General features: G+C 34.7%; 1 protein-coding gene and 1 pseudogene across 1 annotated transcript; both read left to right on the top strand.

Annotated features, from left to right (window-relative positions):
* Positions 1–281: 281 nt before the first annotated feature.
* On the top strand, positions 282–1,424 carry LOC120212484 (annotated as a pseudogene).
* A 5,492-nt stretch (positions 1,425–6,916) lies between these two features.
* LOC120212304 (signal peptidase complex catalytic subunit SEC11A-like) lies at positions 6,917–14,932 on the top strand. Its single transcript, XM_039210663.1, has 8 exons — positions 6,917–7,051; positions 7,335–7,447; positions 12,254–12,325; positions 12,449–12,484; positions 13,709–13,754; positions 13,859–13,946; positions 14,492–14,549; positions 14,653–14,932. Exons 1-8 carry the CDS (start codon positions 6,973–6,975, stop codon positions 14,701–14,703), a joined length of 543 nt encoding a protein of 180 aa, XP_039066594.1. The 5' UTR covers positions 6,917–6,972; the 3' UTR covers positions 14,704–14,932.
* The last annotated feature ends 4,207 nt before the right edge of the window (positions 14,933–19,139 follow it).

The following is a 19,139-nucleotide window of genomic DNA, read 5'->3' as shown; positions in this document are numbered from 1 at the left end:
ATCGGCAGCATCTGTTTTGCTTTGACGAGGTGGAAGCACGCCATGGATAGATCAATATTGATTAAGATGTATTTATTTAAATTCTACCTACATAAATGTTATCGAAATGATTCAAAATGTCGTGCTAAACATGATGCCAAAGAAACATCTGATTTGGAGTTTGGGCACATCTTTGACTTTTCTAACATGGATTTATTAAAATAAAACATAAAAAAGATATTATTCATGTTAGAAAAGTTTTCCCATCAACGTCATTTCACTTGTGGCAATATATGATGGAGGAGTCATCCGATTCATAAAAACAAAAGCCCTAATTCTATCTATTCAGCTCAGGCCTCCGACTGGTACCTCTCGGGTACTCCCAGTTTCTTATCGTCTTCCTTTCAGTTTCTATTTTTGGGAATTTGATTGGTTGGTGAATCCCTCAATCAATCTGAATTCAAATGGTGAGGTGATTATAATCTGGAGAGTTTAATGTCGGAGAGCTGCAATTCTCGGCACTTCTCATGGCTAATGAAGTCTTGTTTCCCAAACCAAAATCACAAATCTTTGATAGTTACTCCCCAACAACTCAACCCAACTGTTTCTCTAACCCTCTGTTCTCTCCCCGATGACCTCCTCTTGGAATGTCTTTCCAGGGTTCCTTCTTCTTCCCTACCTTCCCTTTCGCTCGTCTGCCGCCGTTGGTTATACCTCATTCTCTCCCCCTCTTTCCTCCTCCTCCGCCACAAACTCCGCCTCCTCCGCCCTTCAGTCTTACCCTTCTCCGCCACCGACTCCGGTGTCTTTGCGGCCAGCCTTTCTCTATACCCAACCATTGTCAGGCAGCTACTTGGGACCTCCCTTTATGTCTACCGATGAACACCGCTTCGCTTCATAGTATCTCGAGGCTCGTTTCGATCGGACCCAGGATTTACATGATCGGTAGGAACTCCATGCTCAGGTAAAACGTTTGGACCCAACACGTTACTGCGAAATCCCCCATGCTTTTCTCTCGCAAAAAGTACGCCGCCGCGGTTGTTTCCAACAAGATTTACGTCGCTGGCGGCGTCGGTTCTAGGATTGCCTCCGCCCTGGAGGAGTACGACCCGGAAAACGATACTTGGCTCGTTGTTGCTTACTCGCAAAGGAGGCGTTATGGGTGCATTGGGGCGGCTGTGGATGGAGTCTTTTACGTTATCGGTGGATTGAAAATGGGTCGCGCGTGTGGGGACGGAGTGTGGCGTGTTAATCGGCTTAGTTGAGCTTTTTGGAGTCATGTGTAGACAAAATGATGTTTGTAACGTGGACGGAAGAAAAAGGGCCAAGAAGTAGGGGAATTTGAGTGCTTGGTGTTAATATATTCAAATTTTCATTGTGTTTGAACCCAAGTGTTGCAAACATGATTCTTTTGAATAAAACGTAACAAGCTAGATCGTTTTAATCAATAACGGTAACATCTCAAAAATCAGGTTAGTGATCAAATTGTAAGATTTTGAAACTTTGTGTGTAATTTAGAAAAGTTGGAAAAAGTTTAAGGAATTAAGTGGTAATTTTACCAAAAAGAATTTTATTTCATAAATGGATTTAATGAGTGATCATGTTATAAATTTGGTGACTAAAGTATAAACTTTAAAAAATTTAGGGACTAAAATATAATTTTAAAAAGTTATAAATAGGTCACGAAAATGATAAAATAAATATATTATTTTCACATTTTTAAATGTTGGAAAATAATATTTAAGGTTTTAATTTCATGGTTAATTTGGATTGCTTGATTAAAGTGACTGAATTGTAATTTTTGGAAATTGTAAGGGCAAAATGGTAAAGTGAAAAAATATTTTGTTCATCTTTGACTATTAAAATATGATAAGGTTACTGTAACTTGATATTAATGTAAATATCAAGTTCATTAAGAGTAAATTAGTATGGATATTTTAATTTCAATGATAAATTAGTAATTTAGTATTTAATGAATTTTTAATTCATTAAATATTAAAATAAGATGATGAATTATCAAAGCTTCATCATCTTCTCCAGCATCTTTACGTGAACTCTTTCAAGGTAGGAAAAATATTTCTTTTCAATTTTTGAGTTAATTTCTTTGGAATTCAAGTTATGTCGTGAATTAGAAAAGTGATCTACGCAAAAACGCTATCATTTGGTACTAATATTTCTTTCTAATCTTGCTGGATTTCAAAGATCCCAAATCTAAGGGTTTATGTTCATGATAGGATTCATGAAATTGATGATGAATTTTGATGTTTTTGAGGTTGTAGATTCATATTCAAGCTTGATTGATGGTTATAACATGTTCAATCTTCCTAGAATTAATTTTTAAAAATTCGGCCAAATTATAAGTTGGAAAACTTTGTGTTATGATGAGAGTTGATTAGAAATCTGATTGTAAAGATATTATAAGGTTGATTGAAAGTTGATTTCATGCTTGAATCGAATCAAAATCGAGCAAAATCATGGAAAACCTAGGTTTTGATCTTTAAATCATTAGGCTTTGGTCTTAAAGGATGAGAAAAATTATGGAAAAATTATATAAGGTCCGGAAATGATGTATAAAGTATTTTACAAGCTTTAGAAAAATTTAGGGACCATTTTGTAATTTTCGAAAAGTTGAGGGACCAATTCGTAATTTTGGAAAAAGTTGGGAATGTTGTATAATTGTTTAATAGTTGATGTACTACACTGGAAAATATTGTTTTGGAATTGAAATGAGTGCTTAGATGTGAAATATGATTATTTTGGAAGTTTGAAAAGATTAGTGATTTAAGTACAACATTCGCATAGTTGGGGTACTTAAATGTAATTATGCTTTTGTAAAATCATTTGAATGGTAATAATTTCAATGCTGGAATTTTGGTATTAAGAATCTAAGTGATGGAATGGTGAAGGACCATTTTATATAAATTGAAAAAGTTAGTGCCAATATTAAAAGGAATTATTAAGTGTTAAGTATTTTTATAGAAAATGTGTTTCAAGTATATTATTGATTTGTTTTGGAGAAGTGTTTATGTTAGTACAATACTAATATATGTATTGTTATGAAATTGTGATTTGTACAGATCGTGATTGATTTATGACTAAGACAAGTCAAATATAAAAGGGTTGTCATGGATTATAATGAACATCTTTTTGATATATAAAGTGTCAATGTGAGTGCAATTTAATTTGTACTTATATTATCGAACAAACATTGGCTTGCGATGAGCCAGTGATGGAGTTACTATGGTAAGAAGTGACTTCTAAAATATTATTTGATTGATGATCGATGTGATTATTATGTGTGCATGAGTACATGAAAATGAGTATATGCAATATGTAAACATTTTATATGATATGAGATAGATGTTTACACATACATATGGTATGTGACAGAAGAAAAGAAATATGTGATCATAAGAGCAATAATAATAAATTATGAGATTACATGTTTATATGATACAAGTGAGTTGAACTGCTATAAATGATAATGTCCATGTTATGTGATATGAGAGCTAGTGGTATAGTTTGCATGCCAATATTCGAGGGTTACATATGTCCTACGAGACATATGATAGGTCCTTCAGGACACAGATTACATCCTTCGGGATGATAGGTCATTCGGGACACAGATGACATCCTTCGGGATGATAGGTCATTCGAGACATAGTTTATACGAGCTGTGGTGACAACATATGTGTGCACAACCTCATAGTACTCACATACCTTAAGTTCTCAGTAATGTTCATGGGCCTACAAAAGATATCAAAAGTATATATGGGCTAATACATGAGTTAATAAAATAATAGTATAAATTACATACAATGTAATGCATATACTTTGTTATATGAAATGTTTTATGTTTATATTATATTCTTTATATGCCTCACTAAGTCAAAGACTTAGCGTGTGATTGTTTCACACGTAGGATCAAAGAAGTCGGAAGAGCAAGGATAGACATCTGAGACATCATAGCTTTATCCGATATCATATTAGAAGATATTTTATAGTAGGTTTTCTTTCTTATATTAAATAGTGTTGACATGTAACTAAAGTTTTAAACCGTTTATGCGCTAATAAGTTTTATAAACTGTTTTGAGATAATTTATGTAAATTATTCAGTTGTATGTAGAAAAGTTTAAAATTATTCAATATTTTATACAAGTAAATGTTTTGATACGTCAATGTGACACATCGAACTTGTATCTGGATCGGGTACGGGTTAGAGGTGTTACAATAGCACAAGACCAACTACCGCTAAAACAACCCTTGTCGCCTAATAGAATAAGAATCAACATCAAGTTTAATCGCACTACTTCACTTACCTAATGTATTGTGGAACCAACTCCTCCTCCTGAGGTACCGTCCGTGTCTGTAAACACCATGCATCAGCCAACAAAATCAAGTTTTATTTACATTTTTTTCAAGAAACTTAGGGTCTAATTTTTTTTAAAAAAATTTAAGAGTTTTAATGAGTTTTTAAAAGTTACAGGAGAAATTTAATTAAGAACATTAAAAAATTAAATATTAATCTAAATTTTTAAAATTTTAAAATTTTGTGATTGTCAAGTAATATTTTATAAAAATTTCAAAGGTTTAAATTATAATTTTTAATTTGTTTGAGGCTATGGCCCTCGTACATACTGTTAGAGATGGTAATGGGTCAGGTTAGGGTCGGGCTTTTGGTCAACTCGATCCGACTCGAAAATAGGTATACTCTACCCAAAGCCAACACGATTCGAAAATTTTATATCCAACATCTGTCCCAATCTGAAAAATATTATCTTTTATCCGACTCTGACATGACCTAATTTTTTAGAGTATAAATCCCGACTCGATCCGATATAAATTAAAGATTTAATTTAAAAATAATATTTAAAAAAATTACATTATTATCCTAAGATTAGGTTGGGTCGAAGTTTTTTCAAACAAACCCAACCCAACTGATCCAAACCCAATTTTTCAAAAAAAAAAATATAGCCCTATCAGGTCGGATCATGTCGAAACCTAAAAAATTCGGGTTAAATTACCATCCTAGTCCCCGTTGTGTTAGGCCTCTGCCCCCAGCCGTATCTCACCACAAGTGATAGGTCTATAAATATCTTTAAGGATATATATATATATATAATAAATTTTTATATAAAATATATATAAATAAAATTTTAAAATTTACACTTCAATAATAATAACAAATAATATAAAAAAAAATCAGATTTCAATCATTTCATTATAGATATTTACCCATCTAAACCCTATTTAATCCGCTAGTGCTATCCTCCCTGTGGACAACACTCTTGCTTACCACCCAACCCTAATCCTCTAGCCCATCTCATAAATGCCCGCCTAAGCCTAAACCAAATGGCCCATCGGATTCACCCTACTCACTTAATCCACATTTCAACACACCTACTTTAAAACCCGTTGGGATTTAATAAACTTGGGTGCACAAATACAAATGATTTTGGGTGGTTTTGCGATGGAGTTATAAACTAATCGGTTTTGTGAATGGCTGATTATTCGACAGTGGCAGAAATAGCGGTGAAGTGTTTGAAGTTAGCCATTTTAAATTTTTAAGGGATTTTTATGATTTTAGGGAAAAAAATGAAATTTCATTTTGTAAATGCTTTTAAATAAATTTTTGGAACAAAAATACACAAATGGTTCCTCAACTATGTGGCAGTGCTTTTTAAGTCATTCGACTATTAAAAATTACAAAATAGTCCTCTGACTATAGAATATTGCTTTATTAAGTTTCTCGACTATTAAAAGTTACAAAATGATCGCCCAACTATTTATTATGTTCCAAACTCATCATTTTCCATTAAAATAATTGACGATTGTGTAAACTATATATTAATATGATGACTGGAATACGATAGTTGTTTTCATATTCTGTGATTAGATTTCATCATATCATAGTCAACATATTAACGTTCAACTCAGAATATCGTCAATTTTTACGAAAAATGATGAGTTTGAAACATAAAATAGTCAGTTGAATATTTTGTAATTTTAATAGTTGATGGACTCAATAAAGTGTTATAATTGGAGGATCATTTTGTAACTTTTAATAGTTGAAGGATTTAATAAAGCAATACCCTATAGTTAGGGGATCATTTGTGCACTTTACCCTAATGTTTTTAGAAAATATATAAACTTACATTTTGAATAGTCAATGAGTTTTTTTTACGATCATAACGACTAAATACCTAAAATAACAACAATGAAAATGTTAGGCAATCTCAAATAAAATATACTTTAAATACCTAACGTGAAAAAAGTGGATAAAATATAACAATGATCTCTTGACTATAGAGTGTTGTTTTATTGAGTCTCCCAACTATTAAAAATTACAAAATAATCACTCAATTATAGGGCATTGTTTTGTTGAATCAATGGACTATTAAAAGTTAGAAAATTTTCAATCGATTGTTCATATATTCCAAACTCATATTTTTTCGTTAAAAAATCGATTACCTTCTGAGCTGGACGTTAATATAATGAATTAGACGTGATAAGATGTATTCTCAAAACTGTTTGAGCTATATTTTATAGATCGAGTCTCTATTTACATTAAGCCGTCGAGTCAATACTTGAAATGTTATGTCGTCGAGCTAGTGCTTGAAAACAACGACGGTGCTAGTAGATATAATTAAAATATGATTTCATCATATTTCAATTAATAATTCAATGTCCAACTCAATCGATCAATAATTTTTTTAATAAAAAAATAAATTTAAAACATATGAATAATTATATGATAATTTCTTAATTTTTAATATTTGAAGTACTCAACGGATCAATATTAGTCGAAAGACCATTTATATAGAAAAGTATAATTTTTTTCCCTAAGCCAAATATATATAATAGGAATTATAAATTATCAGAATTTATATAAATATATAATATATCGCAGCTGCACTGCGTCTTTATTTGGTACACTGCGACTGCAAAGAGGAAGAAAAACAACGAAACCGAAACAGATCGAATAGAGAAAAAATGGGTTGGATTGGAGAAACCGTAGACTCCGTCAAATCAATCCAGATCCGCCAGCTCCTCACCCAGGCTGTCAGCCTCGGTACGTTTCTAACTAAACACCCAAGATTGTTTAATTTCCCCTGGTTTTTTTCAGAGTAACTCATCCATTCTCAACCTTTTTTTGAGTCCAAAATGCGACTTTTTTTTATTCTTTTGAGAAACCCATCTCAAATTGCGTTACACTTTTAAGAAACGAGAACATGGTTTTACCTTCTTATTTTCAGATAGATCCAGAGGGTGTGTGGATTTGTTTAGTAGGCCTTTGGGGGTTAAATAAGTAGTACTTCACTTTTTTGCTCATATAGAAAGATGTAGTGTTTCAGGTATGATTGTTACATCGGCCCTCATAATATGGAAAGGATTGATGTGTGTCACTGGCAGTGAATCTCCTGTTGTCGTCGTTCTTTCAGGAAGTATGGAACCTGGCTTCAAGAGGGTAAGTCAACTTAACACCAGAATGTTTGAATGATTTTGATTGGTGAACTTATAAAATTCTAGTAGGTGAAAACATGTTATCAATAGAAAATACAAAGAAAATGCCTAAGTTATGGAGTATGAGAATTTGAAATTTTCAGGGCCCCCAGCCCCCCTTGGCTCATCCCTGTGTACGATTAATTGAAGATTTAATGGCTTTGAAATTTTAGATTTACAGATAAAGGATATGGAGGTGGCTGAATCTGCCATATAACACCTTACAGTGAGTACCATTGCCCCCCCCCCCCCCAAATATGTTCTGAGCTGTATATATGTTACTTAAAGCTTTGACTAATAACACGAATCTCATCTTTTTTATTAGGAATTTCCCCCCTTGAAATTGATATCATTTTATTCCTACCTTGCATGTTGTCATTACCCATTGTCATGAATCAGGACAATGCTGCTCCAGTACCCGCTTTGTCTGACATTAAATTAGGGAAAACTTAAGTATTTGGTTTGTCTTGACTGTTCTTTCACTGTTTGATGCAAGATCTAGATCTGGATCTGGGTTTTCTTCGTTATACATATTCTATTTCTTATTTGAGACTTTGATCATCTCATACACGCCAGCATCAACGCTGGGAAGAAAGAAAAATTTCATCTTTTTAGGAGGCAAGAAAAGAAGCGAAAGAGTCTGATTTAATACTGGACAGGCCCATCTCCTGCGTTTTTCCGATTTGATTTCTCCTCTCTAAACTCAAATATTCTCAGCTTTAAAACTGTTGAAAATTCCTTTAACTCCTCTTCGGTTCACGCAAAATAAATTTAATAATTCTTTTGCTCTCTTTCTTTGCTTTTAGCTCTGCAAATCCCCAGATCTACTCTCTCAGCCATTTGATTTCCGTTCCTCAGTGCGTTTCTTTCCTCTTGTCTTCTCCTTTCTAATTTTCAAAAAGTTTTCGAATCTCTATAATCTTTAGTTAATTTTAATTTGGCTGTTATTTTTTTTTTCAGAAACAAAAAGCTTATTTTTACGAAAATCAACTTACCACCGGCGACTTTGACTCGTAATTGAAGGTTCTTTGTTCTGTTTTTTCTCCATTTCTATTTTGTTCCATTAGAAAAGCGAATCCTATTAAGTAACCAACTAGGCTTTTTAGTACCTCAATTCTCTAGCGTTTTATTGGTGCATCTTATTTCTTCTTGGATTCTTTTTCATAGTCCCTCATAGCTTCGATTATAGATGATTACTTGAGGTCATGTCATTCTTTTAGATCCCATAGGGTAGGGGAGGGCTCAACGGAGTGGTGTCAAGGAGACTAGACTTAGAGTTTGTTCGTTAAATGTAGGCACATTAAATGCTAGGCTACTGGAGCTGACCGACGTACTTAGTAATAGGAAAATAGATTTTGCATGTATTCAGGAGACTAGGTGGAAAGGGATCGCGCCAGAGAGTGTAATGGGTACAAGTTGTGGTATTCAGGAGTAGATAACGCTAGAAATGGGGTGGGTATCTTGGTATCCTATAGTCTCAAGGAAAATGTAGTTGAAGTTTGTAGATACCGGGATAGGATCATGATGATTAAAGTTATTATAGAAGCGGAAGTGGTGAATGTCCTTTCAGTGTACGCTCCACACGTTGGCCTAGGGGAGGGGGAGAAACGTTGCTTCTGGGATCAGTTAGATATTGTACTTAGGAGCATTCCGGGGACCAAAGAGTTTTCATAGGGGAGACTTCAATGGCCATATAGGTAGTGCAATCGACGGGTATGACGGTGTTCATGGGGGTTTCGGTTATGGTAGCAGGAATGATGAGGGGCGTACGTTGCTTGATTTTGCTACTGCTCACGATTTGGTGATCACTAACTTCTTATTTAATAAAAGAGATGCGAACTTGATTACATTTCACAGCGGGGGACATTGTACCCAAATCGACTACATCTTGGTTAGAAATCGGGAACGATGGGCTTGTATTGACTGTAAGGTGTTCCCTGAAGAGGCATGTGCATCACAACACAATTGTTGGTTTTGGTGTTCCGCGTACCCACGGGCGGAGCACTCATAGGAGGCTAAACTGGGTAAACCTAGGCCCTGGAAGAACTTACATGGAGCGACAACTGATGACTTAGGAGTAAGCTTTTGTCTAATACATGTTTTGAAACTACAAACTCAAAAACGCAGATATGTTATGGAAAAATATGGCAAATTCCATCAGAGAGGTGGGCAAAAACCCTTGGGTTGTCGACGGGGAAGGCCAAGGAACATAAAGAATCGTGGTGGTGGAACGACGAAGTCCAAACTAAGGTGAAGACAAAACAAACTTGCTTCAAGGAGTTTCTTCAATGCAATGACGACGAAGAAGGTCGGGAGCTAAACAAAGATACCAGGAGGCAAAGCGGGAAGCCAAGAAAACGGTAGCTAAAGCAAAGGATAAGGCATATGAGGAAATGTACAAGAGATTAGACACTAAAGGACAAATGGCATCTTCAGACTTGCAAAATCTAGGGAGATTAGGAAAAAGGATCTAGGTAACATTAGGTTATTAAGGACAACAATGGTGTTCTTTTAACGAAAGAACAGGATATTAAGAGGGTTTGGGGTAGTTACTTCTTTGGCTTATTTAATGACGGTGCCTCTCCATGTAGAGATAATATCGTTGTTGGTCAGCCGACCATCATACTACGGCCAATGATGCCCTACAAGTAGGATTGGGTTTGAGGAAGTCAAAATGGCTCTTAAAGATGGGAAGGGAGAAAGCTGTCGGTCCTGATCAAATTCCTATCACTGTGTGGTTAGCCCTAGGAGATGAGAGAGTTAAGTGGTTGACCAACATCTTTATATTATTTTAGAGACTGCCAAGATGCCAGAGGAGTGAGAGAGTCTACGGTGATACCAATTTATAAAATAAAGGAGATCCCCAACGTTGTGGTAACTACAGAGGTATTAAACTCAGCCATACCATGAAGCTATGGGAAAGGGTGATAGAGGCTAGGTTGAGACAAGTCACTAGGGTTTCGGAAAACCAATTTGGCTTTATGCCAAACAGGTCTACCACGGAGGCGATTCATCTACTTCGACGGCTTATGGAGAAATATAGGGAAAGTCTAGAGATCTTCACATGGCGTTCATTGACCTTGAGAAGGCTTATGATAGCGTTCCTCGTGATACGATCTGGAAGACTTGGAAACGAGGATACCAACTACTTATATCCGGGCGATTCGTGATATGTATGTAGATCTACTTACGTCAGGACTACAGTTGGCGACACCGGCATTCCGTGGAAATCGGACTCCACCAGGGGTCGGCTCTTAGCCCTACATCTTCGCCTTGATTATGGACGACATCTATGTGCGACACCAGACGGTGTACCTTGGTGTATGCTTTTCGCTGACGACATTGTCTTAGTGGCTGAAATAAAATCTGAGTTGAATAGCAGACTGGCTACCTGGAAGACTGCTTTGGAAGAAAAAGGTTTAAGGATCAATATTGAAAAGACAGAGTATTTATGTTCAAACTTCAGTGGGAACCAAAATGATGAAGATGTAGAAGTATGCATAGAAGGACACGTTCTTCCCTCAAAGGATTGTTTCAAGTACTTAGGGTCTATGATACATAAAGATGGGTGTAGATGATGACGTTACACCGTATAAAGGCGGGATGGCTAAAGTGGAGGGCCGCTACTAGTTTCGTGCGACAAGAAGGTACCTCTAAAACTTAAGGGAAATTTATAGAATGCAATAAGACCAGCGCTATGTATGGATCAGAATGTTGGGCACCCAAGAAGGATCACGTAAGGAGGATAGAGGCCGCAGAAATGAGAATGCTTCGATGGACATGGTAGACTCTGTGGATATGACGACAACTGCTATTAGGATGTCCTTAGGGGTGGTGTCTGTTTCCGAAAAAATAAGGGAGGGAAGACTACGGTGGTTTGGGCACGTCCTTAGGCGACTACCGTCGGATGCGGTCAGGAGGGTAGAGTCGATTACAGTCGACGGTGCCAGAAGGAAAGGACGACCAAGGGGAGTGGGATGACTCTTGAGATCTGATTTGATGGATTTAGGCCTTACGAAGACATGACCTATGATAGGAAATTATGGAGGCTTAAGACTAGGGTAGTCGAGTAGTGTGGGTCACATCTATAGGGTGTATCATCTTTGTCTTCTTTTAAATGCATTGTAGTAATTTCCATGACTTTTACTTTTTATACTTTTCTGTTTTGGTATTTATGAAAGATTAGAACTGGGCTTGCTATCGTTGTCTCATGTGTATCATTCTATCATGTTTCCTCTGTTAATTTTAGCCGGGTCTTAGGTTTCTGTCTATATGCAGAGATTCTTCGCAGGGATTATTTTGCAGGGATTACTCCCCATTACAGAAGCACATGATATTAATGACTGCATATGAATACTGTTTAGCTATGTATTATGTAATTATTTATACATGCATTGCATTTTATCTATATTTTAATTTTCTGACTGCCGGAGGTCTTTCACGGAAGCTATTCTCAACCTGGCGTTGGGGGCAGCCTACTACCCTACCTCCCCCTTACCCCATACATATGGGAATTGGGTTTTGTTGTTGTTGTTGTTGTTTAAGTATTTGGTTGGTGGTGACTGCACGCTGCTAGTTATTGTTAGTAATCTGTCAATAATCACTGATTTGAATTTTTTGAATGACGTAGTTTTTTGGTAGTAAGATCAGAATGAAAGTAATTGTCATTTAATCTTAAATGGACCTACTTGACATGTTTGTTTGGTGTTGTTTATTTGGATTCCGATATCTGTTGCTGTTGCTTAATTAATTTGGATTATGTCATATGCAGGGGGATATTTTATTCTTACACATGAGTAAGGATCCTATCCGAGCAGGGGAGATTGTGGTTTTTAACATTGATGTAAGTGCCTTCGTTTATTTCCTTCTTTTTTAATTTTATTCTGTATTGTTTCCAATGTTGTTACAGCTGTTCTGGCCTTCATGTCCTTTTGCTAATTCAATTCTCAAACTGTGAATTCCTCAGGGCCGTGAAATCCCAATTGTGCATCGTGTAATTAAGGTAACTTCTTAAATATGTAATGCTTGTTTTTATTGATCTTGAACTGAGCTGTATGTATTCTGAGTTTACGACTGCAAAAAAACAATTTTCAAATGATATGAAGCATTGCTATTGCCATGTCCATATGGACATTCGTACATATGAGCAACAGATATTTTACTTGTAGAATAGTAGCAACAAATTAATTGACTTGATTTGCAAATTTGTAAAAATGTTTCCATGTAGGAGTCAGTGTTTGGGGAACATATATTTGCTTGAGCAATTATACATGATTGATCATTTGATTAGTCATAGATGCTTAGGGACTGATTTTTGTAGCTACTTATTTGGTCTGAGGATTATTTAAGAAGCTGATCTTCATAGCTAACTTAAAGGGACATTGACTGCTGGATATCATGAACACCCAAGCTTCTATATGATTTCTATTTGCAGCTGCAGAAGGGCTGAGTTAGAAAATAATTATTTAAGCTCACATGCTATTTATGCGAGGGGAAAATTGCAGCAATTTTTATACTAAAATACTGAAGTCATTGTGTTTGTTGAACTGTGATTTGTGTGTTTTGTTTAGTAGGCTTCTTTGTTTATTTCTTTGGGATTCATATCTTTTTGAACAATTTGTAAAGTATATTTTTTTTCTTGTTTCCCTCATGGAATTATACTAATGTCCACCCATCTCAACCCCCTTCCCCTGCGCAACCTTGTTATGTGTATCACCAAGACATATCACTCCCAGAATTACATTTCTATTAGGAGAATTATGTTTTGTTCGAACTGTGATGGTTTGAGATTTTTCTTCCTGCTATAACTGGCCACAAGAAAATAATACTTGGGTTGATTGCTTTCATTTTGGAACTTTGCGTTGGAGCTAGCTGGCCTATGCAGTTGCTATTCTTGACTTACATGATCCAATTATTTCTTGAGACTCAGTTTCTCGAATCTATTTTAACTGGAAACACTTCTACCTATTGTAATTGAAACTGTAAAGTGGGAAGAAGAAAACCTGTTTTTTAACAGATTCATCAAGAAATCTTTTTGATTTGATTTTTTGGTATTTCTGTAGATCCAATTATTTCTTGAGACTCAGTTTCTCGAATCTATTTTAACCTGGAAACACTTCTACACTATTTGTAATTTGAACCTGTAAAGTGGGAAGAAGAAACCTGTTTTTTTAACAGATTCATCAATGAACATCTTTTTGGCATTTGATTTTTGGTATTTCTGTAGGTCCATGAAAGGCAAGATACTGGAGAAGTTGATGTACTCACCAAAGGTGACAACTAATCTGGATTCTGGATGAATATTAAATTTGTTAGAAATTGCCAGAATTGCATTGTCTGGTATTTAAAACTTCTTCCTTTATCTGGGAATTTTCAGGAGACAACAATTACGGGGATGACAGGCTATTATATGCTCAAGGTCAGCTCTATCTTCAACGGCATCATATCATGGGCAGAGCTGTTGGGTAAAGCCTTTAGCCTTTGACCTTTCTTTTTGTGCGTAACAGTTTATTTTATTGGTCATTCCCTGTATTCCTCTTCAAAATCATAGAATATTTTAAGAATCCAACACTCATACACACACATATCTATATGCGTGCGTTTTATGGAGATAGGGCATATTGGGACATATCTTCGTTAACTACTTTTGTTTGAAATTTGTATCTTAATGTTTTGATGTTATACCACCCTCAAAGTTTGACATCTCTCACATGTTTTAATTTGGAAAGCATTCTAGTGAGTAGAGAATGATGACCGATGTTTTATATGCTGGGAAAGACTTGCATTATGTTTCAGTTTCAGTACGCGTCAATTGTCCTGTCCGTCCTTAAAAGGTTTTGGTGTTGCTGTGCCTTTATATAAACTCTTGAGATATACTGAAAAGATCTTGCATTTCTTAGTTTTGGGTTTGAAAACTGCTCAATTACTGAAAACATGTTTCAAGCAAAAGGGTGGTGGTGCACTTTTCAGTGTAAAAAACATGTTCTAATCACGTACTTCAAAATTGCAGGTTCTTGCCGTATGTTGGTTGGGTGACTATAATCATGACCGAAAAGCCAATTATCAAGGTTTGTTTTTTATATGACATGGATTAGTTGAAGTAGAAAGCCATTAATGATCATGTTAGGGAATATCGTAGTCGTAATGGAATGGACGTCGTTTCCGTTGCAGTATATTCTAATCGGAGCATTGGGGTTGCTTGTCATAACTTCCAAAGACTGACAGTTGAAGCAAATGGAAGGTGCGACCAAATTCGAAGGAGGATCAGTCTCAACAATTGCCAACTTCTACCCTCTCCTTTGTACTGATCTCTCCTAACTTTTGTATACTGAGAATGGAATAGCTGGTGTTTTGATAAATTTAAGACGGTTAGAAAGATGGTGAGTGAAGCAGGCTTCAGCAAGCCCTGGTTTTGCTCCATATATTTAAAATATTGGGATTTCATTTCTAACTTTACAATTTCATTTGAAAAAGCTTTTCAATCTTCTCGTCTTTTCATTTACAAACTTGATATTAACATTTCTATCGTCTTCCATGTATGCCTTAATTTTTCTTCTTACACAGGCTGAGAGTGGCCCTTTGATGTGATCGTATTTAGTGGTAGCTACGGGTGTTCATGATCGGTTAATCGGGCAGTTAACCGTTATAATAGTTATTAAATTTTGTTAATTATAATTTAACAATAAAGAAACGGTTAATCGTTAACGATTAATCATTATTGACTGTTTGGTTATAAGTTAATATGTGATTAATCTATTATAATTTTTTAAAATATAACATAATATGAAAGTTTCAAAATTTCATAGAAATTAGATTATATATGGTGTAAGATATGTTTACACCATATAAAATTAATAAGTTTTGTATTATTTATAACTGTTGGATTTAAATAAATAAATAACTCAGATTTAATTAAAATTTATAACTCATAAATAAATATATTTTAATTCACAGTAAAATAATCTCTTTTTACCTTAATCCTAAATTTTAAATCATAAACCCTAAAATCTTTACACTAAATCTTAAACTCTAAACAAAGATTTTTATTATAGTTTGGATATTTATTTTGGTATTAAGCTAAAATAAAAATATTATTAAAAAACCCAAACGACCAAACCCCCAATATGCCCCTTTTTCCCTCCTTCCATGGACAAATGACCAAAGGTTAAATGATCGATCAAATGGCTGGCTGCCACGGTCGATAATCATGATTTAATTTGAAGGATTGAGTATTTGAGATTTTAGAGATTGAGTATTTAAGATTTTAGGGATTAAAAATTTTAAATTTAGGGATTTGAGAATTTTGGGTTTTGAGATGATAGTAAGAGTTGTGACCGGTCATTGGGTGGTCGGCAATGTATGGGTGGTGGTCGTCGACGAATGGGTGGTCGGAGATGATCGACGGTTGGAGTAAATGAGACTAGAATAAAATATTTTAAGAGTTTGAGTTTTTTTTGATATTTTAAAAAAAATTGGGCTTTTTCAAAAATAAAATATTTTTTTAAAGTTTTTTTAAAAACAAATTTCTAAAATTATAACATTACACTTCTTACCTAACGAGCTTTTTTAATTGCTGTTAGAATCGAGGTACTTAAAGTGATAAAATTTATAATGTTAAGCACTTAAAGTGACAACATTTGTAACATTAGACAACGGGATAAGTCAAAAAATAATTTAGACACTTATTCAAAAAAATTAGTATAGTTTGAGATTATTTTGATATTAAGTTTTGAATTAACGACTAGGTCCATTTATCCAAGTTCTAAATTTAAACTAAAAATATTTTTCAATGAAGTATCAAACACGTCCTAAGTTCTAAATTTAAAATAAAAAGTTATATAATAAATTGATTTTTGTCAAATTAGATGAAAATCAAATAAGTTTTTGAGCGAAATATTATCACAATTGATCCTTATTTAAAAATTCACGATCAAATTCGTTTTAAAAATTCAAAAGATGTATTAATTGAGTCATTATTTAAAATATATATGATCAAATTTTAGGAACTTATTTGATCACAATTTTAAATAGGATGATTATGTCACGCTCGACGAGCACAAATGAGCATCATTAATTTAATTTATAAAACTTTAAAATTATAAATTACTCAACGTGTAATTATAAACGTAAAATCCTAATCTCATCCGACATGAAGTCCGGATGATTAGAATGTCACAAGGAACCACCTAAGTGGCTAACCATTTTTTTAAAACATTTGACCAAATTAACATTGAGCTATAATATAAAATACCAATAACATAATACATTTAAGAAATATTAGTATTTCTAAATACAGGGAGCTCCTAACACCAGTCTCCAAAAATACAAAAGTACAAAATAGAGTTTATGACTCAAGTAATAATAAGGGTCTATGATAGTATATGCCCACTAAATACTCGAGACGTAATATGATGGATGATCAAGTCTGGAAATCTCAAATCTGGCAACGTGCTCCTTGAATTCTCACATAAGGACCTGTGCACGAAAACACATTCCATACGATGAGCTCACAAGCTTAGTGTCGCACAAATAACCCTACTATACTACATGCATTCAACATATAATCATACTGCAAGTATGGCCATGAACAATTGTATACACTACTATAACAATCAAGTAAGCATCATGGTGTAACTCGGGGTTACTTAGTATCACAAAACTCACACCCCTATTTAATTACTAAAGAACCTTAGGCGAGACTTGGGTCACACAACATCGGTGTCTCCCTGAACCTCAAGCTGAGTCTGGGTCAAATAGCATCGGAACTCACTCGGCTAGTCTACTCCTTTAGAGTACTCAAGATATGGTCGGGTCACTTAGCATCGACACTTCATTCCACTAGCAATTTAAAGTGCACAACACTCATTTGGATATATCCTAATAATCCTCATTTTACCATACGATCGTCATACAAGTGGCTCAGGTGTCTCGTCATTTCTCGAGCATCATACAAAGGCACAAGTCTTATGGCATCTTATCTCATTAATATCTTATATTATCACGCAAATAATTAAGGTGTTCTGCTTGTGAGTTTATTAGAAGGTTTCCCGCACTAAACCCCTTGTTTAGCCTCTCTAGCCTCACTAGGCTTATAGCTAAACAATCATGATGGTACCGATACTCTTCTTTAGGTATCAGCACTCCCCTATTATGGTATCGATACTTCCCCGAGTATCGTTACCAAAATGTATTTGATGTTCTGGAAATCATCTTAGTATCGATACACACATTCTTAGTTATCGATACTCCATTGAGTGCCAATACCAAAATTACTTTTGATGTTTTGAAAAATACCACGGTATCGATACCCCTGTGGGGAGTATCGATACTTTACTCTCGATATGAATACTCTTATGAGTATCGATACCAAAATTGTCTTCGATATTTTTGATCAAGACCCTGAGTATCGATATTAGGCCCTGAGTATCGATACTAGGTCTTAGTATCGATATACTTGAGTAGTATTGATACTCTCCTCACAAACCTTTTGAATTTTTCCCTTACACGACCGACAATATCAGTATTGTTCTTACATTACCGATACCCTCTGCCTAGAAAACTCAGTTTCACTCGTCTAAAATCCTCCAATTCATTCCTAAAATGTTCCAAGACCCTTAAATACTGTTTAAAGCTTATGTAGTACTTAAGGAACGTGAAAGGCTTCTACTTTACACAAGAATAACAATAAATCCACGTTTTCATGTTTAAACCCCCCAAGTGCACACAAATGGTTCATACACCCAAACATGCATCGAAACTACACATGCTGATCTACAAATAGTAAAGAAAGGTTAGAAGGGTGTTACCTTACACCTAGAGGTTGATGAAACAACTCAAGGCTCAACCAAGTACCTCTTTTGCTTTGCTTTTCACTTTAGAGTTGTAACACCCCCAACCCGTATCCAATCCAGATCCGAGTCTGAGGTGTCACATTGACTTTTCAAAACGCTTTTCTTTACAAATCAACAAAATATTAAATTCATCATTTAAGAAAATGAATACTTTACTTTAATTAAGATCAATTAGTTTTACAAAACATATCAGAGCATATTCAACTCAAATCTCATAGTACATACCAACTATATTCAAAAGAACAAAATACATATTAATCATTACTTTTCTGATCTGAACTTCGTAAGGAAGACTCTGACTTGTCTTGCTCCTCTTAGCTTCTCTTCTCGATTTCCAAACTTACGTGTGAAACATTCACACGCTAAGTCGATGACTTAGTGAGGCATATAAAACTTATAATGCACTTTATAATATTTAACAATGCATGCATGTTTTATTCTATCATGTTAAACAAAATCACTTCATTTCATCATATCATGAAAAATCATATCAATTACATAGCAAGAAATACATACATACACATAAATCATCATTAACAGTCTTATATTTTAATCACATACTTTTATACTTAACCTTTTTAATCAAATAATATACACACACCATCATATCATTTCTATAACATTTTTCATATCGCAAACATATATTTGTTATTCTCTTTATTAACCTATGTACACATGTGAGAACTAAAGATATGTGAGTACATAGAGGTTGTGCACATATGTTGTCACCACAGCTCGTATAATTCCCACTAGGGGCGCGTAGAATTTGACCCGAATGACCACTTTGTCCCGAATGACCACTCCTTA

Source organism: Hibiscus syriacus, unplaced genomic scaffold (assembly GCF_006381635.1).
Source record: "Hibiscus syriacus cultivar Baekdansim isolate YM2019G1 unplaced genomic scaffold, ASM638163v2 tig00110013_pilon, whole genome shotgun sequence".
In the NCBI taxonomy this organism is placed as follows: Eukaryota; Viridiplantae; Streptophyta; class Magnoliopsida; order Malvales; family Malvaceae; genus Hibiscus; species Hibiscus syriacus.
The sequence above is the reverse complement of the archived record's forward strand: the minus strand, read 5'-3'. Positions and strand labels throughout refer to the sequence as shown.

Excerpts from the sequence above, each read along its gene's own strand:
- LOC120212304 (XM_039210663.1), top strand. The coding sequence starts at position 6,973 with ATGGGTTGGATTGGAGAAACCGTAGACTCCGTCAAATCAATCCAGATC. Across the intron at positions 12,326-12,448 it reads TTGTGGTTTTTAACATTGAT|GGCCGTGAAATCCCAATTGT; the intron begins GTAAGTGCCTTC and ends TGAATTCCTCAG. Across the intron at positions 13,755-13,858 it reads AGTTGATGTACTCACCAAAG|GAGACAACAATTACGGGGAT; the intron begins GTGACAACTAAT and ends GGGAATTTTCAG.